General features: G+C 35.7%; 1 protein-coding gene across 50 annotated transcripts in view; it reads left to right on the plus strand.

Moving 5' to 3' along the window:
* Positions 1-22,964, plus strand: part of MEF2C (myocyte enhancer factor 2C) — a 169,880-nt gene that overhangs the window by 74,800 nt on the left and 72,116 nt on the right. For all 50 annotated transcript variants that reach the window (XM_072736806.1, XM_072736815.1, XM_072736840.1 and 47 more), the window contains one exon: positions 16,627-16,830. In XM_072736806.1, coding sequence (XP_072592907.1) covers positions 16,627-16,830 — 204 coding nt within the window. The remainder of the gene's footprint in view (positions 1-16,626; positions 16,831-22,964) is intronic.

Consider the following 22,964-nt stretch of genomic DNA (forward strand, 5'->3'; position numbering starts at 1 on the left):
TTTATGATAGATTTCTTCATTCTTTTCCTACACATTATTTATTGCTCTGGATTAAGCTAAAAAGCAGTAATTCTGTCAATATAAAACCACAATATTTTTAGTTGGCTTATAACTTGAAATTGAAATTAAGACTGAAATATTGAACACCATGTACAATTGACTCTTTAGACCTTGTTATTTGGACTATAATCTGTTTTTGAGTGCAGTCAAAAATTATATGAATTAGCACCTACATTTCATTAATAATACCAGATAATTTTTAGGTTCATGAAATTCATTGTATCTTCTTTTTGCTTTAAAAAAGAGAGGAAAATTTTTGCAGGTTAAATTCAGGAGCTTTCTTTATGCTTTATAAAGGAACATATAACTCACACAGGGATGCAGGAATTTTAACACATATTTTTCAGCTAATAATTGAACATCTTTTCTTAATTTAAATGTGGTTGTGTCTACAATTGCTGTTACTCTCATCCATGTCAGAAGTCATAATAACTTTAGGAGAAGAAAAATTGTTTAAATTCAGTTCAATTTAGATTCCTTTTTTAATCTTGAAGATGAATTTCTTGATTTTATTCTATAGAAATTTAAGATCTATGTAGTCTTCTCCATACTTTAGATTCAGCAGGCCCTTCACTCATACTCTTAAACCTAATTAGTATGTTTTGGTGTATATTTCAATGATTATTTTAGATGGCCATTGACGTTCAAATATCCATTTTACTTGTAAATGTTTGTTTTGTGCACCACTTACTTACTACAAGAGTGATCATGAGAGCCTAAAAGATGTAGGTCACTTCTATAATCAACACTAGCAAATCTGCAGGAGCAAATCATCCCAAGTGTGGAGGCACCCCTAGCCTGGGCTTCCTTTAAACTATGTGTTCACAGGTTGAAAAGAAAAATGTTAACCATTTTGCTTTTTTTGAATCTTCCCCCACTGCAGTCCGTAAGAGAACCTCACACAGTGGTTCACTGTCGTCTTTTCTTAAAAAGTAATAAAAGCCTGCTCTGCCTTTGCAGGTGTTTATTTGGCTATACAGAAAACAGGGTGTGTTTTTACAGAATAAGAAATAGAAAAGAAACTTAAAAGTGTAAAATGAAATACTACAAAGCCAATGTATAAGTTGAATATCATTAAGAACCAACACTGCTATAAAACAGAGCAGCTAACTGTTTAAATTGAATTTTGCCCTTACTCTACCATTCATAATGGAAGGAGGGAGAACAGCTAAAACAGAAACTCCAGTTATATACATAATATAGTTTAAAGAAGGAAAAAATTAACAACTTTTTTATTGTTAAAAATTTGTCCAGATTTTCTGAGTTTATGGAGAATCCTCTTTCTCCATTTCTAACTTAAACTGGATGGATTTCTTAAGCTAGTATGTAAAAATAAATAAAATAATGAATTTTTAATTTATCCTAAGGATTCTAAGTTAACTTAATAAAAGTAGCAAAGTGTACCAAGAATTACATATGTATTATTTCATTTAATTCTTATTAACCCCATTTACAGCTGAATACTTCATGTATTTATTAAATCAACAAATATTATTAGATTGCAATGTGCCTAACATTAAGTATTCAGTGATAAACCAGATGAATCTCATACAGGTTATCATCTGCTACAGAAGTCAGCAAACCTTTTCTCTAAAGGGCCAGATAGCAAATATTTTTGACCTTGTGCCACACAGTCTTTGTCTCAACTACTCACCTCTGCCCTAGTCATGGATGCAGCCATGGACAATGTGTAAATGAATGAATGTGTGTGTATTTGAATAAAACTTTACTGACAAAAATGGGACAAACTTAGTGGATCCCTGGCTTAGTGGGATGAAGCAGACATGTGACATATAAATATATGTGTTGTAAATAATGTGCTATGACTGAAATTATCAAAGTGTTATCAAAGTATAACAAGAGGTGCTTTATTTAGATTGAGGATTGAATAAAAGGTCTCTCTGAGGAAATGCTAAAAGATGGGAACTAAAACATGAGTCAGAGTTAGGCAGGTGACAACATTCCAGATGGAACAATATTTGCAAAGCTCCTTAAGAACGGAAGGAGCTTGCTACGGAGCCAAGGGAAAGCTCGTGGAACTTGAGTCTGGTGTGTATGACTTTAGAGAGATGAGAGAAAAGATTAGATGCTAGGCAGGGCCCAGATCATATAAAGCTTTGAAGTCAGATAGTAATACTAGGTGGTGGCCAAGATTTGGAGCCCACATCTTCCAGATTAAAAAAAAAAAAGTGCTTTTCTCAATTATGTCATGCTGCATCCTGTATAATATAATAGCTGAGAGCATGATTTTATGTCTTTGCTTTTCCTAATTACATCATACTGCATGCAGGATAACTTAATGGTGAAGAGCATGGTTTTTAGACACACATGAACCTAGCTTTGGTCCCAGTTCTGTCACCAGCTAGTTGTATAACCCTCCAGCAAGTGACTTAATTCCTCTGAGCTTTATCAGTTCCCTCATCAGTAGAGTGAGGGTTAAAAAATAGTACCCAGCTCATTAGGTCATTGGGATAATTAAATTAGGGGATAAATGTAAAGCATCTAGCATTTAATAAATGCCCAATAAATGTACCTATTAGCTGTTCCTGTTAAGACTTAGGCTCTTTAAACCATAAGCTGTTATAAGTTAATGTGACTTCCATCAAAACAACTCCTGCGCTGTGTAGCACCCTAAAGAGTGGTAACTGAACCTTCATTTCAAGAGGGTTTTACCTTTAAAAGACTATCAGGGAGCTAGAAGGAAAAGTGGAACAGAGCAGAGCAGGAGCACAAAGGAGCCTTTGCAAGCTCACAAGGGGCGAGAGAATCCTTTCAGAGCAGGAGCAGCTGATGGCAGAGGATGTCTTGCGGACCTGAAGGAAAATCATAGACATTTGCAGAGCAGGGCTTGTGACAAAGATGGGAAGAAGTAGTGTTCTAAGTTCTATGCTTGTGGGACTTACTTTCAAATGTATGTTACTGATCAAGGTATTTTGAACTACTTATCACCATTTCTATCGCTTCCAGCTTTCAGCTTATTTTAAACCACAATTTCAATGATTCTTTGTTTTTATTCCTTATGTACCTCCAGCAATCAGGCAGTAATGTTACCCTCCTTCATATGGTACCAGTAAATATGCTCCTGAAAAAGCCAGACTTTTAAATGAGTTTTGCCCTTGTACGATTCTTCTTACAAATAGACTTAGAAATCTGTTATATCGGTTGTATCAAGAAGTTATATAAAACTTATGCTTGCTCAACCTAAACTTTATACTTGTATGTTGTATTTTAAATTATCAGTTTCCCCACTTTGAAAGAGTAAGAGGGTAAATCCAAATGCATTTGTGTGACTTATAAAAAAGACATTTAAATGTTTGAATAATTGTAAGGGAAAAAATATTTGCCAAATAACACAGTTAGGGCCTAATGTAGTAAGTTAAGGTAAAAAGATTTTTAAATGTCTTACGTTCTCTTCCATCAGGTCTGGCACACTAATAGTTTTTGCTAGCAAACAAAATTTCATGTAATTATCAGTGCAATAACTGGAGCACAAATTAAAGACAATTAGCAGCATTCTCCTGTTAATAGAACAAGAGAATCCCCTTATGACTAAAAAGAATTCAGAGATCATAGCTGTTAAATTTTCTGACTTTTTGTCTTTTCTTATGTCCCTATGTCAGTTTCTTTATACAACTCATAAATTATCTTAAATGGGCTCAGAAAAAAAAATCATAGAGAAATATGTTTAGTGTGTATACAGCCTCTGAACAGTTTCTACATATGGGTGTTTTTAAACTAAATCTGATGTTTTTTAAAGTAAACTGAATAAAAGAGATTTATTGATTTCCTTTGATGACTCTCTTTTTAAAAGAAACGAATATTACTCCTTACTTTCTCCTGCTTTCCACTATTTTAGGCCATTCTTAGAATTTAAGCTAAAATTTTAGTGGAATTTTTACTGTAGTGTTCCTTCAAGGTGATATCCAGAATATCAATAAATAAATTACAGTTCTAAACTTGAGAGTAACAATCTACTAACCTACTCTTTAAGTGTGAGAAACTGGATAATTTAGAAAGACAAATAAATTGCTTCAGGAAGTAACTTTGCAATTAATTCTGAACCATGAGTCAAAGAACAGAGGAATCCAGTAATATACATTTTCTTTTGTCATCCTCACAAACAGAACTTCCAGAATCTTAAGTTGCTTGATGCATACCAAATATATAGTATTAGAGAGGAAATTATACTTAAAATACTATCAGAGAGTTATCCATGGTAGTCAATGAATGTCTGGAAGCTTGTTTACATCAAGTGAATAAAAAGCTCAAAAGACACAAAAGCATTGACTTTAAAATAAATCCACAAATACCTCATAATGATGCTGATTATGCCTTTTTTCTTTCAGTGTCATTTCTTAACAGCTTACTGCCTCCCCTAAATTTGGTATTAATAAATAAAATTAGGGTGTATAATAGCAACATATTAGAGCATAGTAGTACATTTTAGAATTGAATTATAGGGTATATTGCTGCATCCTATGGATGCCTAACTTAAAAGTTCCCCATGCACATAAGTTAAATCATTCTTTCGTTAATCTTAAAATCACCAAAGGGAAGAGTTTTGTTCAGAGAGCTGGAATTACTGGTGATTGAAGAGACTGAAAGAGGAAAACAGAAGGAAAAAAAATGTACTTTTGTGAGTTTCCAAATCAAACAAAAAAGTAGCTAGAGTGCTCAGATGTATGTTTAACAGCTATGACATCAGGCCATCGGTTTCTATTCTATTCCTTAGCAATTTAAAAACAATTCACAAGTGGTCCTCCCACTATCTGGTTGAATCATAGAGAGAGCGAGCCACACACTTACTATGCACCCCTTACACGTGGGATATTTTATATATGTATCCAATAGATCTATTCCTTTACTACCAGAGAAGTATTGTCTTAAATGCCATCAAATTCATTCATTAGCTTTCCTTTGATAGGGAATCCAAGAGAAGCCAGAAGTTTCACAAGGAAGAGGATAACGATTTCCTCTATGTACTTGAAGGCTTCAAGATGTTTTGTTGTTTCAGTTCTAGTTGGAATATCTCTTATAATTTCCATTTTAAAGTATTATTTAGAAAAATCTTGATGCTTGTATTTATTGTATCTCAGTCATTTTGTGTAGAAAGTTGACATTGAATGGTTCCTTCCACGTCTACAAATGCATGCACACCCCATTCTGTCTGCTACAAGTCACCTTTTGCTTTGCAAATGCACAAACTGTGTGACATCGTATTACTGAGAAACCAACCCTAAAAATATTAACATTATAAATAGACCACATAAACCAAGAGGCTTCTTCCAAACTGTAGATTAAAGAACATGTAGCTAATTTTTTCAAAAGCTATGTCCTTTGCAGTCTAGATTTCCTCTGACATTGTAATTTATTCATTTAAAATAAGCTCCTTCAAAAATTATTATGATGAAAGTATTTTTTTTTTTTTTGATGAAAGTATTTTTAAAGTTTATATCCCCACATACTCTATTTGGAGACAGTATGGCAACTCCCCCCCCACCACCACCACCTCTAGAATAATAGCTTTGGTTTAAAAAGAAAAATAACATCATTAAATTGAAGTAAATGAAATTCCATAATATGAAATATATATTTGCATTTCTTTTGAAATATGTTGAACCACTAATAGGAATAAGAGAACCACTCTAAATGTTTGGAAATTTGACTTTTAATTTTAAGTTGGAACCGTTTAGCTTAAGAAATCACTAACATTTAAATAACATTTCAACAAACGCAACTGTTTGGAAACTACAACTGAGACAGCCTCCTGCCTTCTGTCTTGCGAGGATTGATTTGGAAGGCCCTGAGGGAGAAAATATTGGAGTTAGGAGGTAAAACTGAAGCCATCGTGGAAAGGAAGAAGTTACACTCTTCCTGTTATGACAGGAAACGTAGACAAATGTGCTTCCTGAGCATTTGCTCAGCAGGGAATGAAGTAGTCTTTGACCTTTACCTTAGGTACATTTTGGCTTTGTTAAACTAGTAAACATGTTTTTGCCCCCAAAATATTAATCTGGTTTATTTGATTCTTCTCAGATTCAAATGATACATTTTATGTATATGAGATACAATCTGTCGATGGAGTCATAGAATAAATCAGCCTTTTAACAAACCAATCAGATCTGAATGGCACATAGAAAAAAGTAAAAACTGTGTTATATTCGTCTCTTTTTAAAATCCAGAACATTCTTGGGCTTAAAAATGGACCACAATAAAATCTTTTAAATCCTGATAAGTTTAATAATTATAGATCATCTTTCTTCCTTTTCCTCATGTAAACATATACATCAAAAATCAGCTACCACAAGTTTTAAGACCCAAACCCTGTGAGTCTGTGAAAAAACACTCAAGTTTATTCATGTGCATTCAATTATTTAACTGCAATCTAACTCATTGTTCATTATTTTTCTTCAAAGTAGTGTGTAGTGCATAAAATTTAAAGTTTTATTTTGGTGTTTGAGGGTTGACTTAGGTGAGGGGTTGTAAAGTTCTAAATTCCACACTCTGAGCCCCCTGTTTTAATCCTTTTATTATGTTCAGAATTTTAGGAACTACTGCCTGAAAACCTTTGGAAATCCTGCTACATTGCAGCGAAACACGGCTCAATTTGCTTGAGGCTAACGAGGACAATAGTCCTCTTTGCAGCAGAACACACTGCTGTCTCATCCTCGCAAGTTATGCTGGAGGGTTACAAGCACATGGTAGCAGTCTGCTTAAAAGAGTCCCTCACTGCTCTTTAAAGAGCCTTTCATTTACGATGGCAGGCCCCGTCATTGTATAAAGGAGCGCTTGTCTAGAACACAAGTCTGCAGTGGCATTACTTCCTCCCACCGAGAGTAATCATCAAGCCTAAAGCTTGCAAGCCTTTCTAATGACAGACTGAATTAAACAAAATAAAATTGAAGAGGAATAGTTTAGAACAGTTGTACCATTACTTACTGTCAGGAACAAGCCAGGGGAAGAAAAGAGCATTTAAGAGGGCATTTCCCTTTTTTTTCAATTAGAGATTGTCGTTGCAGACTCTTGACTCCATCTCTAACCCATTAAACACATAGGAAGACTTCGTGGCTCTGGATTAGAGAGTGCATTGTATCTATGAACTGTCCATCTTGTCCCTCATTAGTCACTCTGTTTCCTTAACCAGGAGGAAACTGAGAGAGAATCTATGCTGGGAGTGAGGAGGAATGGATTTAAAATATTTTCATAGGGTGAGTGAGAGTTATATTTATCATGATTCTAATTGGATAAAAAAATAAAAATAAAACCTCAAAACTTTGAAAGTAGAATTCGTTGGATAGGTTAGTCCCAAATACTTTGTAAAACAAAGAAATTAATATGACTTTGTAAATTAAAGAAATGAGTAAAAAGTTCTCCACTCATTGACCAGTCTCATTGAACAGTTCGATTAGGATTCAGCCAACAGTATTCTGAGTGGTGAATACAAGTATTGGAAACCCATAGATACAATTATTGTTGCTTCCCTTAGTAATGCAATGCAAGTTCTTTAGAGTTAGGACTCGATTATTCTCATAAATGTGAGGAGCTGCTGTTTCCAAGGGTCTTTTCTTTTGCTTATTCGGAATTCTTTCCTGTAAGGTACAAGGACTCCCACAGTTACTATGGCAGGAAAGTTCTCCTAAGGTAACTTTATGAACAGAGCTGGGATTGGGAGGGCAAACGAAGCAGGCATACATGTGGCGTGGAGACTCATTATTAAATGCCCTTTCCATTACACAGTATTTAAACTAATCTCCCAGCCCAGTAGGAAATGATACAGGACTTGTCCTCTGTTTTTAGAACTTGATATTTACATGGCCGGTGTGTAAGTTGGAGACCCACCTTTTTTATTCTGGCTGTAAACAAACCTGTATTTTTTACCAACCAAAATGTTTCTGATTTTGTGAAATTTAAATAAACATCCATAAATATAGAACTAGTGTGTACCCACTAGTGCATGCATGTGGTTCTCACTGGCTTTAGTGGGAATGTTGGACGACTTGAGGGCAGACTTGACTACAGTGTCCACGGAGCTTATATTGTCAGAATGAAGAAGCCAACTTCTCAATTTTTATGTTATTAATATTTTTTTACTTTAACCTAGAAAGCTATCCTTACATTAATTTATAGGTTATGCCCTACTCTGCTCATACTCAGTCAGAATTGCTGACCACTCTTAATGTACCTGTACACTGCTCAATGAACATTTGATGGGATCCAAGCTGTGCTGAACATCAGCCCCTGAAATACACAGTTATCTAGAAGAGGGAACACTGACTAATGGAATGAAGAATGAATTTTGTGTGAAGAGGGTTCTATTTCTGGTTCATCCAGGAACTAGTTTTGTGACCTTGAATAAGGCAATTCATGTCACAAATTTACAGTATCATCTGAAAAATGGGAATGATGAACTGTGCCATATCCTAACTTCAAAGAAATACTGTCAAATGTAGTGAGATAACTTATTATAAGGTCTTTGAACTTCTTAGAAAAAAGTCACCAAATGAAGTCAACACTTATCTAAAAACAAGTTTAAGAAATAGGATAATTTCACCAACAAACCCCCACACAAAATTTGACCCAGTCCAAGATATCTACTATTCAGTTTTACCAAATGCATGTTTTCCCTGTAAGTTAATATGACAAAAAAGGAAAATAACTGGAAATTTTCCTCTCTCAGGGCAAATCTCCAATAATGTAGTTTGAACATGCACAGAAATTTATTTTTAACGATTCATTTTGGATTGCAAAAAAATATGTAATTCCTCCATCCATCTATCCATTCATTCAACAAATATTTAGCCAAGTATTGTTCTGGGACCTCAGGTTACAAGATTGGAAAAGAGATGTTCTGAACTTTCAAGGAAAGTTCAAGGTCTAGCTGAGAGAGAAACTCTAGTCTAGACATAATAATGGTAACACAAGTTGGCAGGTTCTAGGACAGCAGTCTTTTATGATATGTAACAAGAAATGACTGAGCCTGATGCATCAGAAAAAAATACTACCTGCCTTGTATAGTGTTTCACAGTCAACAAGTCACCTCACTTTTATTAGAGCCCTAGGTTAACTCTCATGACTCTGTAAGATGCTTCCTATAGCCTTCATTTCACAGATAAGGAAACTAGAGTTCAGATAAGTTAAACAATTTGCCCAAGAGTACACAGCTCATAAGTGATAGACCTCATACTTGATTTTTAATTTTCATGTTTTTGTTTCTATACCACACTGCCCTGATAATGATTCATATATACTGCTTCTTTAAAAATATTTTAATATGAATTTTCTATCTTATCAATCTGGACAATCTGCGTTTTCAGCACTGTCCATAATTTAATATGTAACTCAAATTCTTCACAGTCTTTATATCTCATCTAGCTACAAATGTAAATGACTCTGTTTTACTTCTTGGCATACAGAAATTAGAGGTGATTATGATACTATATGAGATTGAGTAACCAAAACTTAAAGCATTCTATAGAATGAAATTGCAAAAATTAATTCTTGTTTTGAACCATATTACCATTCACTCAGCTCTTCCCCTTGACCTAGAAATCTGTGCTATACCTAGGCATAGAATCTGAACAACTAAAATATGAAATAAATATTTTAAAGGTTTCTCTGGTCCAGCTTCTTGCTTAATTCAGGAATACCTCAACCTTCCATGATAATGCAGCTCTACTTGAATATGTTCAGGCATGAGCTGTTTCCTACTTTATGAGACTAGATCCCCTCTTTGACACTTCTCCTCACTAGATTTTTCCCTATTTTCAGCCTCTCAAAAGATTTTCAGCAGAAGCATCTGGATGGCTCATTTGGTTGTGTCTGGCTTTTGGTTTGGGCTCATGGGTTGTGGGATCAATCCAGCCCTTGCCTGCAGGCTCTGTGCTCAGCACGGAGTCTGCTGCAAAGATTCTCTGCCTCTGTCCCCCTCCCCTCCACCACCACTCCTCACTCTTGCATGCTCACTCTCTTTCTCTGTGTCTCTCAAATAAATAAATAAATCTTAAAAACAAAATTAAAGATTTTCAGCAGTGCTTTCTAGTTCTTATCTGTAGAATAAAACAGACTAACTCATCTGCCTCTTCCCATGGCCACAAGCCTTCAGATCTTGGAAGGTATTCAGCATATCACTCTTACCTCCTCTGGATTAAACATTCCACATTCCCTCAGTGATTTCTAATACAAAGTGTTCTTAGATGCTACATCAACCTGTTTGCCATCCTATACTCTGATTTTGTTAGTGCCATCTTAAAATGCAATCCTCAGAACTGAATATTGTCCTAAGATTAATTACTGCTAACGGAAGATCATTAGAATTATTAATTCCCACTATAGAACACAATAACTTTAGAGCTTTCCCCAAAATCAGCTCCCATGTTAATCTTCCTCCAACCTGAGCTTATAGAATTATTTCTTTAAATATGGATGAAGACTAAAATTACCTATTTCATCATGTTATTTGTGACCAGCTTTCTCGTCTGTAGAACTATAGGAAGAGACTCTACCAAATTTATGTTAATACACAGATCTGATAAGCCTCATCATCTAAACCAATGATAAAAATGTCTGAGACAGAAAAGTTACCGAACTCTGTGGCGCTTTACTACAGACTTTGCATTAAACGTAACATTGATCAATCAATTTGTATTTAAATCACCTAAATTACTACTAGCCAGTCTCAATTATATAATATTGAGATGGGGACTTCACCGAATACTTTGCCAAATACATGTTCTTTGAAAATCTGAACTCATTGGAAGGTTCAATAAATTTTTGCTCAAAGAATGTAGTCATCGTGAACTTAGATCCTCCCCCTTTATCTCTGTATCTTGTGACTATAAAATTAAAATTTTATATTCACACTTTATCATCCTTCATGATGAGTCATCTAGGCAAGAAATAAAGACCACTTTTCTCTGAATTTTTTAAAATATCTTTTTATTGAAGTCTAGAGCAAATGTACATATGTATTTCTCTCCATTCTCTAGCTTCTCTATTACAGATTCCAAAAGGTATAATTACTTTCTCTCAAGATTCCTGTCACTAACATGTAAACTTTTTAGTAAAACAAATGCATATACCCAAAAATCTCTTATTTTTGAGAGATTAAATTATCAAAAATTCAAGTAAAAAAAAGTACTTTTAGCAGAAAATTATATTGAGACAAGACTATTTTTTTTCTTGTTAGCAATTTTTTATTGAAATCCTACCTAACTCAAGCTTTATAGAAAGTCAGCATAATTGAAAACTGGTTTCTCCCTCTAAAACCTTAAGTATTCAGACCTTGAAAAGGCTAATTTAAAGGAAGCAAACAAAACAAAATAACAAAACTCCTGCAGCAAATCCTGCTGAAATAATTGTTAAAAAATCTAAATGAGTTTAATCTTTACAAAAGTTATTTTAGCTCAAAAGCTATAAAATCAAGGTTATCTTAATTCTACAAAAAAAGGAGAGGATCTTTGACTTCATGCCACCATTTTTTAGGACCTCATCTTTTTCATCAAATTTGGCCACAAATCAAATATTCAGACTTTAAAATAGACTATTTCCATTCCATAATCCACTGGTTCCGCAAATGTTGATTGAGTGTACACTGGCCAGTCTGTATAAAGCCACAGATGGGGTCTTTGGGGAACTCAAAAGCCAATAGGAGAGGCAGACTCATAAACAACCAACTCTATAATATTAGAGTAAGTCTCATAGTAAAGGTTTATAAAAAGTTTTAGAGGACGACAATGAGGGAGGAATGAGTTTTATCTGAATTTAACAATGAAAGCTTCATAGAAGAAATTGGCATTTAAACTAATTTAAGCCTTTCAGCTTGATTGGGAGCCTGCCAGCAACCAGATGGAAAGGGGGAGGGACATAATATCACAATCAGCTTTCACTGAGTACAAGACAAGAAATAACCAATATGGTAGGTTTCATTTCATATTCATCTTGATTGGGTTAACATCTACTGTTATTTTTCTTGTTCAGTCTAGGGAAAAAGTTGGTCAGAAAACAAAAACAATTCACCTAACCAGATAAAAATACAATTTCAGATCATTGCACATGACTGAAAGTATAACACTATGCATTTTGCTTCAAATAAAGAAAATTGCTTTTAAGCTTTAATGAATTAAATGACTATTTTTTCCCCAGCCCTGAGGAAGAGGCATGAACAAGGGAGATATATGTGTAATAGAAACCCCAGCACCTAGCACAAATGTCTGAAATGGAGAATGGTGAATAAATATTGCTTAGCATTTGTATAGGAAATGCTGAATAAAGGGTGCCTGGGTGGCTCAGTCAGTTAAGCAGGTGTCTTTGGGTCAGGTCATGATCCCAGGGCCCTGGGATCAAGTCCCATGTCTGGCTCCCTGCTCAGCAGGGAATCTGCTCCTCCCTCTCTCTCTGCCCCTCCCCCTGCTTTGCGCGCGCGCTCTCTCTCTCTCTCCCTCTCTCTCTCTTAAATAAATAGGACCTTTAAAAAAAAGAAAATGCTCAATAAAAATTCCTTGAATTATTTTTGTTTCTGTAAATAGGTTTACCAGTTTTCTTTATAACTAAGTTGTATGGAGCTATATTTAATGAATGTGTCTTTTCTCAATTTCAAACTAATTTCAATTCCTGATTATACCTAATATGTTCTAGAGTAATTATAAATATAGGATGTGTGATGCCTGCCCTTTATGCTAGGATTTAAAACTCAAAGTCACTATAAAACTTAATATTAAAATCTCTTACTGCAACATGGTCATTATATTTGGGACTGTTTCAAGAAGTAAAGGGAAAAAAATAAAATGGTCAGTGTTTATAGAATAGTTTTGCTTTCCATGCATATATTACATATTAAGTCTCTAATTCTGGAAATAAAATGTCGAGTTATAATGTCCACTAAACAATACTAGATTTATTCTCTTGTCAGTGCACCTTGATTGGTGTAAACAGTAGAAAAGAGCATCTCCTTGCTAACTACTATAAAAACAGTTTTCTATCTCACCTAAGGTTAAAAATAAGTTATTTAAATAGAAATGGACTTGTCCCCATTACAAATTATTGTCAAGTTATGAAAAATGTAATCATTACAATACATTATTATATTTAAGTATAAAAGCTCTGAATTGCAATCTTTGTCATTGAGTGGCATATTTTAAAGAAGAGTAATATCCCAGGTCTCTTTAGAAAGCTTAATGCTTAAAAACAGTTTTATCTAACCCTGCACAATGAGAAAAAGCATTATAAAATACATTTTGAGTATGCTGTGAAGAGTATGAACATAATACAGAATTAAATTTAGAGCAATTAAGAGTAGATTTTGAAGATATTTTCTTAAATGCTTTAATACAGTCAGCACCATTTCAGTTTGCAGTTTTAATGAAAAGAAGCTATATGCGCTGACTTTTTTGACAGGTATTATTAAATAAGTATGCATTATCCAGAAGCCTATTTGGTTACACAAAAGTTGAGGAGTACCTAAAAGTAAACACAAATAGTAGCTTTAATGATATTTCTGTGCTGAAATTTACTTTGATGGTGAGTGTTGTAACGTGCTAAATTCTGAGGTTGAGTACAACAGAAACCATACTGTATTGAGACATTCCACCTACAGTTTGTGGTTATGAAAGTCTGATTAAAAGTGGTTTTAGATATATGAAAGTATTTTGGGCCAGTGCCTTCTTATTGAACCTACTCTCTACACTGTTTCACTAAATAAAATACCAATGTGCAAGTACATCCGCGTAACTAAATTGCATATAAAATAAATATTAAATGACATTTGGTGTAAATCTATGTAATTATTATGATTCTTTATCAATTCCAGGGAGATAGCCTTTATTTAACTCATTATTAATACCAATCATAACTCATCTGAATAAACTAGAATAAAAAAGTTTCTTAAGTAGTGTGACAATAAGATGTGAAAATAAAACACTGGGCGTATTTTATTAGAAACACCATAGAAAGACAATCAATAAACATAAAACAAAACGTGAGACATTGGCAATTATTACAAAGAAAAATTGTCCCAAGTTGAAATGTAAAATAACATATCTGAGTAGATCTTGATAGCTGATGTGGGCTGATAAATACCATATTTTCCAAAGAATGATCAGAGGGGATTCCATATTTCAGCTTTATCTTTGTATTAGGAATAATGAAATCCTCAAATAGCCTTAATCAGTAGCCTCTTCAAAGCCAGCAACATAAACATATTTTGTAAGTTCTTCCTTTTCCGTAAATCAGTGAAGTGATGGGACTGGGTTTATTGAGCTTCAATGTTAAGCGCTGTGCTTACTTAATATTGTACATTTGTTTATTTTATGCAGTCCTCACAGCAACTCTAAGAGTAGATGTTTTCTCTGTTTTACAGATGAAAAATCCAACTCAAAGAAGTTAAGTGAATTTCTCATGACTAGCAAATAACAGGGTTAGCATTCAAATCTGGGGTCTTCTGAATCCAAGCCCCGTGTTGTTCCCTTTCTACCATGCTGCCTTTAATGCAAATGTAGTAAAACAACATAATCATTGTTAAGTATAGATTTATCTTTTTAAAATTCTACTTAGGAATTGCTAAAAAAATTTCACGTGAAAAGCTATCACATAATTTTAGGTGACATACATCAATTTGATATTTCTAAAAACTCACATAATAGTTTTCCCTATTTCATTTTTATACTGCAGATCTTTACCATGTGCCCAAACGTGTCTGCCGTTCCAAGAACTGGGCATACAACAGCGAGCAAAATAAAAATGGCATATGGCCTTCTGAAACATGCACTGTAGATGAGACAGACATTAAACAAATGATCACACACAAAAATATACAAATTATGAAATGTGATAAGTGCTAGTCAAGAAAAATAAAGGGTGATAGGTAAAACAGTATTAACAAAGTGTGGAGGATTGAGTTGACCAGGAGGTCACATTTTTTTGTCTGCTCACCCACAGCTCCTGTCAACACTTTTATTTAGGTGTGTGGGACAGGGTAAGATTCAAAGTTCACTCTGAGGTCTCTAGTTTGGGTGACTGAGTTTACTGTGAGATGGCCAAGCTAGAAGAGGGAGCAGATATGAGGATGAAGATAATGAGCTTAAGCATTGGAGGTTTAAGCAACTCCTAGGACGTTCATATAGACATAAGATTGGAAGACATCCTTTGGGTGTCTGGAGAGGAAAAAAAGAGGAGTGGGAATCTAGATTTGGAAATTACAAACAAATAGGTATTAGATAAAACTAGGCTGGCCTCTGCAAAATGGGTTAGTCTTGAAGGTGAGAAAAATTTTAAGTTTTCACCTAAATTAAGTTCATCAGTATTTCCCAGAGTAAGTGCCTCAAAAAATCTAGCTTTGGAAAATGATAGTAGTTGTTCCTCTAAGTAAATAAGTAAGCAAGGAAACAAACATTCTATCAGCAATAGGTTCGGGTGGCAGGTTAAACAAAATTTAAAAGATTTTCCAGCTTTTACTATATCAGCGTGCCTCAGGACAAAAAGTTCAATGGCCTAATACATTTGGGACATGAGTATTTTATGGAAATGATATTCCACGGAACACCTGCTGGGAAATGCTGGACCACATACAGGCTTACAGTTAACAATGTCCACGGGTTTTGGTGGGCAGACTGGAGTGTAATCAAGAGAGGAATGAAATTGGGAATAGTGATTTTTATTTGCATTTGGTAGCCTTGCCAGGTAGGAAGTATTCAAAGTCAGAGCGGTTGCAGACGGCTCATCAGGAGAAAGGCAGTGGGAAGAGTGAGTTTGAAGATTGGGGATGAATTGAGGAGGGAATGATTTCAGACAGGGAGATCATCTAGGACAGGAAACTGATAAGGATGGTAATGATAGAGCCGCCTGGGAAATAGACAAGAAAGTGTGAACCTGAGAAACATTTCAGGGGAAAGAATTATGGGACTTGGTAATAGATTAGATTAAAAGAAGAAAAAGGCAAAGATAACAATACAGTTTCTGGCCTGAGAGAGGAAGAAAGATACACAAAAGATTGAAAACAGAACCCTAACAGTATTATGACTAAAGTACTTCCCAACTTTCTGCTTATTTCTGGAAAACAGAATACAGCACTGTCTGAAAGCAGTCTAATCCCTTCGAGTGTTTTCAATTAAACTAAACAATTTTTTAAAAGTTTTGAACACACAAAGAATTTCTGAACACACATCTAAAATGCTGCATTCATAATGTCACGTCCAGTCTTCACGTGGTCAAAAAATGAGCTCCAAACTTATAATTGGGAAAGATGTTAACCATGCTGAAATTAATTTTCTCAAATCTTAAATTGCTCCAAAAAACATGAATAGTTCTCTGGTCACCTTCATTAAAATGCCCTACATTAAATCTGGCATTTACAGTTTCACATTCAGCAACAAGCTAGAAATCACACTTTTCAAATTCTAAGCAGAAATTAGTTTTAGATTTATTTGCTTTCTTTCCAAATGTGCTAGTGCCCAAGGGCTCTGACAACGACACACTTTGTTTCACAAAGGAAAAGAAGTACTGTTGAAAAAAAAAAAAAGCGATTTCTTTTCCTTAAAAAAAAAACAAAACCTGCCTGTTTTTTTTTTTTTCCAGGTGACATTTACAAAGAGGAAATTTGGGTTGATGAAGAAGGCGTACGAGCTGAGCGTGCTCTGTGACTGTGAGATCGCACTGATCATCTTCAACAGCACCAACAAGCTGTTCCAGTATGCGAGCACTGACATGGACAAGGTGCTGCTCAAGTACACGGAGTACAACGAGCCGCATGAGAGCCGGACAAACTCAGACATCGTGGAGGTGAGAGCACATGTGTGGTTGGCGCACCCTCCCCACCAGTGGCAGGGCCGCATGGTGGTTGGACGCCCCCCCTTCCACACACACACACACACACACACACACACACCGCTTCCTTTTCCCAAGTATCCCCTCAGATGTTCCCCTGGTCATCACCCCAACAGTGCTCCACCCTTTCTATTCCTGCCAAAAGTGAGTTAGAGTGATACAGTGATAGGGACAACGTATATCTGGGCCTTGCTAGAAATCAGACACCAGTGTCAACATATTGCCCTCATCCTCCTTGAATCTTTGTTGCCCGCGACTGTATCAGGATCCATACTAAGGAATTGTGGCCAAAAGAGGGCTTTCGATTACTTTGGATGAGTTATTTTTAGGCATAGACTAGTGTCGCAGCATTGTCAAAGAAAAAAATGTATTTAAAAATGAACTCACCCCAGCCTTCTACTTCAGTTTTTCACTTTGTCTCTTCTAATTCATTCTTCCTAATGCATTCTTACTGAAAGGGTAAAGACAATTATTCTGCTGGAAATGTTTTTTCCCCCAATTATATCACTTAGTGTAACATTGTTAATATACATGGAATCAGAAATATGATGAGAAGGAATTTCTAAATGTTAGCTGGGTGTTTTTATCAAAATTAGATTTGAAATGTTTTATTGTGCCAGAAATAAATAAGCGTCACATTAAAACTCAAAAATGTTTTTGATTCATTAGCATAAGTAGCATTGCCATACAGTTAAACACTTCCTGCTCGTATCCTGTTTAAATGTTACTGCCTTATAGTACCCTTCATAAGCAGTGAATACTAAACCCAAAAAGACGTGCATTGAGGACTGTCCCCATCTGTCTGTTTCCCTCACCTGTCTATCTCCTCAAGGTTACATAGGTTGTGATTATGATTGTTTTCCTAGAATTAAAGTAAAATTAATGAATGTTTCAGAAGTATGTATTCAGCATCAGTTTGCCAGAGTACAAGTTATTCCTGCCATTACTTTAGACTCTTCCATATTATGAAAGAATTTAGCGCTAATCATGACCAAATTAATCAGTCTCTCACTTTCATCTTCTTTTTACCTATTATAGTTGCCTAAGACTAATTTTCATTTCTTTGCCTTTATTTGAAAGTTTTTAAAAAGTACGGAGCTGCGGTGCCTGGGTAGCTCAGTCGGTTAAGCATTCGACTCTGGATCTCAACTCAAGCTTTGATCTCAGGGTTGTTGAGCCCAAGCCCCACTTTGCGCTCCCCGCTGAGTGTGGAGCCTACTTAAAAAATAAATAAACAAAAAATAAATAAATTGAGCTAATCACCTTTTTTGGCCTAATTAGGCCACGCAAATAATTTCAGAGAAATAAAAGTGAATAAGTAGACTTAATGTGGTATATGTTTAGAACACTTGAAGATTTGCATTTACTGAACATCACTTTAGTTTTTCATTGACATAACTTTAATTGTGTGCCTTGATTTTGAAATTTAAGGTCATTTATAATACTTACCTTCTATGTATTTCATGTACACATATATCTGTGAAAGTACATAGACAAACATGAATATGAACAGAATTGATTGTCAAATCTCATAGGTGTTTTTGTGTGTGTGTTTGTGTATGTGAGTTTGTGTCCATGTGCACTTACACACATTTAACATAAGTCGCAAACAAAAACAACTCTATATTCAAGACTTCATCTCATTACCAAAACCATTACAGCAGATATTGCAGGGTTACAGAGTTGAGCTGGAATTTGTCATTACACCTAAACTGCCCAGTTCTTAACATGATGTGAAATGCAGTAGAACCGTAGTAAAGTAGGTGAAAAATATGTTGATTTTTCAAATTCACTTTCTTAAAGGAGCTTAAGAATCTAGAAAACTCATTTTCTGAGAGCTTTAGTCAGGAATATAATGTGTGATTTAAAGATGACAGAGAGGGACACCTGGGTGGCTCAGCGGTTGATCTGCCTGCGGCCCAGGGCGTGATCCCGTAGTCTGAGATCAAGTCCCGGTAGTCTGAGATCAAGTCCCGCGTTGGGCTCCTTGTGGGGAGCCTGCTTCTCCCTCTGCCTATGTCTCTGCCTCTCTCTCTGTCTCTCGTGAATGAATAAATTTTTAAAAATCTTTAAAAAAAATAAAATAAAGATGACAGAGAACTTCACAATCTCAAGACTTTCATTTTTTTTTTTAAGATTTTATTTATCTATTCATGAGAGACACAGAAAGAAAGAGGCAGAGACATGGGCAGAGGGAGAAGCAGGCTCCCCACAAGAAGCCCAACGCGGGACTCGATCCCAGGTCTCCAGGGTCACACCTTGGGCTGAAGGCAGGCGCTAAACCGCTGAGCCACCCAGGCGCCCAAAGATGTTCATATTCTTGGGCAGATGGGTAACTGAGCCATGAGAACACTGGGTTGCAGGTCAGAGGACTTGTATTTGAGACCTTGTCTTGGACATTCTTACTGTGTGACAAGTTAGCTACTTCTCTGGGCTGAAGCGTTCCCATCTTAGAAATGAAGGCACTGAATTTGAAAGTCCTTTGGAACACAATTATTTAAAAATCAGTAGTTTTAAAAGAGAGTAAAATAGTAGGTCCATTATCTTGTATTTTATATCAATGAATTAAAGCTCTGAACCTCTCAAAAAAAGACAGTCTGGGGCTTCTAGACCAAACCTAGGGATGGCTTGATTCTTTGGATAAACAGAATATGTTATAAATTGGTCCTACTCAACTACCTGAATCACACATTCTTCACCTATTTCGCTTTTCCACTTTAGCACTAACATAAATGAGGAAGAAGTAAAGCGGGATCCGTAAGCTTGATAAAATTTACATCACCCCCGCATAGAGTATTTTTCAAAGTGCAGCTCACTGAAATCACTATGCTTGAAATACTTGGTGGAAAAGAGGGAATCTGGTTGGAAAGCTGCATTTATAACAAATTCCCCCAAGTAATTCTTACATACACTAAGTTTGAAAACCTCTGCAGCACTGAGACCTAAATTGTGTTGGGGGCACCTGGGTGGCTCAGCTGTTCTGACTCTTGATCCCGGCTCAGGGTGTAATTTCAGGGTTGTAAGATTGAGGCCCACATCAGGCCCTGTGCTGGGTGTGTAGCCAGCTTAAGATTCTCTCTCTCCCTCTCCCTCTCCCTCTGCCCCTTGCCTCCTCTGAAAAGAAAGACATAAATTGTGTTGGAGGCTGAGAACCTCGGATACATCAGGGATTTGAGGGATTCATCCTTAGAATGAATCTAACACAAAGTTGAGAGTTAAGGTAGTTTACTACTCCTGGGTAAAATTTTAAATCCTATTTATTTTAATTTAATGGAATACGTTTAACTGAGTAGGTTTAATGAGGAGCATAATATGTTTCATGAAGGGTCATTAGTTTTATATTTCCCGTTTGGACCATTACCCCTCTCCCTTAACCCTCCAAAAACAGTTTACTCACAAGAAAAAAAGATTGGCAAAGAAAGGGAAATAATATGATTCGTAGCATTCAGACCAAAATACAAATTTCTGGGCCATACCAGAGTAGTGTTACAGGGTCATAGGAAATTGTGCAGCTCGTGGGTGTTGAAAAAGATTCCTTCTTTTAGCAAAAAAGCTCTGCGTAATTATCATGTCTTTGCTTGATAATTAGCACTACTGTTACAATGGCACAAAGACAAAGACTTAATAGACAGACCGAGATAGGTTTTTTTATTATTATATTATAATGCAGCTTGAATATCTGTTTAGATACAATATATAAATATGCCAGATTTGGTAAATGTGTTAAGTTTTTAATCCATTGGTTTAAAAAAACAAAAACAGTTACTGTATTAAAAGCACTTCCTTTAAAGAAAGTCTGTTTTATATAACTGTGTGACAAGTATATTGGATATTTACCCAAAATGCTGGCTTACAAGGCTTTGAAAATTCAGTAGGGATTCTGATGCTATTAAGGGAACTGCCCCCTTTATCTCCTCCAACTGTCTGAGCTCCACGGCAGCTCCACTCCACTCCTGGGTCCCTTACCTGCCTTCCTATCCTCACAGTTCATGTCGGGCTCTATTTGTAGAGGAAAATGTGGTGTTGAGCACTTAAGGATGACCTGAAGAGTGCAAGGCCCACAGTGCATGCTTGCGGGCCATCCTTCTCTTAACAATGATTTAGCAAGCGTTAGCTTACAGTCAGCACTGTACAACGTGCTGATTCTGAAACAGCAGAAAACAGGCATTCTTATTAAGGATGTAGAACATACATGTAAATCAGCTTGGGAACAATTGGAGGGCAAAGGAGCAATAACCTCATGAAAGTAATAGAAGCTACTGAAAGGAAGACATATGCTAAACAATTTAACAAACGTTATTCAAACAAGTCCTTGATCACCAGATCACTGTAGGTGGTCCTTGGAGTGACAGAAGTCCCAGACAGGTTACCTCTCTATCCAGCACATGTTTTCTAACCACAAAACCTATATGAGAGTGTCACTTAGCACCTGGCCAGGAGGGAAGCTGTCACCCCTCAGTGATTCAGTGATTCTGCTGAGCTGCTCATCCCGTCTGGGCCAAGAGTCAAGTGACTTTAGTGTGGAAGAGAAATAGAACATGGGGCCCTCTGCTGCTCCCTAGGAAATCAAAAAGATGGACATAACTTCTTCTGTCCAGAAGAAATCTTTGATTTACAACTACCCCAGTGAAGGATTACTTTTTTTTTAGATGCACAAATGGGCAAGAAGATTCATGAGAGAGAGAGAGAGATAAAGGGAGAAAAGGAGAGAGGAGAATAAGATAATATTTATATGAAATTTTATTTTCTTTCATCTGAATCTTGCTTCTCCCTCTGCTCTGTCTCTACCTCTCTGTGTCCCTCTTGAATAAATAAATAAAATCTAAAAAAAAAAAAGAAAACTAAATGCAGCAAATAGTGGAAATGAACTTTGTTACAAATTCTGTATTATCAAATGTGGGAATAGTTGTAAAATATCAAAATATGTTTATTTTACTTGAGCTTTCATTATATTTGAACTAATTAAATAGGTACCAATTTTATACTTATAAAATATTAGATATATAAGGGGCACCTGAGTGGCTCAGTCAGTTGAGATCTGACTCTTGATCTCAGTTCCAGGCTTGATCTCAGAGTTGTGAGTTGGGGCCTCACCTTGAGCTCTGTGCTGGGCATGGAGCCTACTTAAAAATATATATCTATAGTATATCTATACTTACAGAATACTGTAGATATATAGATTTATATTACACGTGGGTACTTTTTGTGTGTGTGTGCAATGAAGTAGCATGTGGCTCTTTCCATAGGCTTCTTTTTTTTTCCATTTCAGGTTTTTATTTAAATTTCAGTTTGTTAAAATATAGTGTAATATTAGTTTCAGGAGTAGAATTTAATGACTCTTCACTTACATACAGCATCTGGTATTCACCATAACAGTGCCCCCCCTTAATATCCATCATGCACATTCACTCATTTGTTTGGTTACTTGTTGTATTTTTATTTCTTTATGCATTCACTGAGCAAAGATTGGTTGAATTCCTACCATGTGATATGTGCCTTGGAATTCCTAGAGATATAAACATAAACAAGGCCCCTCAAGGACTCTTGGTCCTTAAGATTACTCTCAAGGCCATGCATGATCTGGCCTGTTTTTATCTTCCTCTACAGCCTCCCCCTTTGCTATTTCCCTCCCCCACCACTGCCATCCTATATTTGAGCCACCAAAACATGTTTATATTCTTCAGCTTCTCCAAACTTGTTTTGTCTTTAACTCTCCTTACTAGGCCTTTGCTTAGCTTTCATTTATCCTTCATTCAAGGCAGGTTCCAATTTATACTTCTGGAAAGCCATCCTTGAACTGTCCTGTTTACCTCGTAGTAGTGTTTTTTCTGTATTAGAGTTAGAATTGTATTTTATCCATGAAAGCACCATGCTATCCAGTTGCCTGTTCCATAGTAGATTTTAAACTCTTGGAAGGAAAGGACTGTGCACATATTGTTTACCATCATATCTCCACAACTTCATGTGAGGCCTAGAGAATACTAGACCCTCAGAATATATTTGTAGAATAAATAGGGGGAGACAATTATAACAGGATATGTCCAAGTAATTATCATACAGCATAATGTTACTTCAAGTATGAAAAATAC

This window comes from Vulpes vulpes, chromosome 14 (assembly GCF_048418805.1).
Source record: "Vulpes vulpes isolate BD-2025 chromosome 14, VulVul3, whole genome shotgun sequence".
Classification (NCBI taxonomy): Eukaryota; Metazoa; Chordata; class Mammalia; order Carnivora; family Canidae; genus Vulpes; species Vulpes vulpes.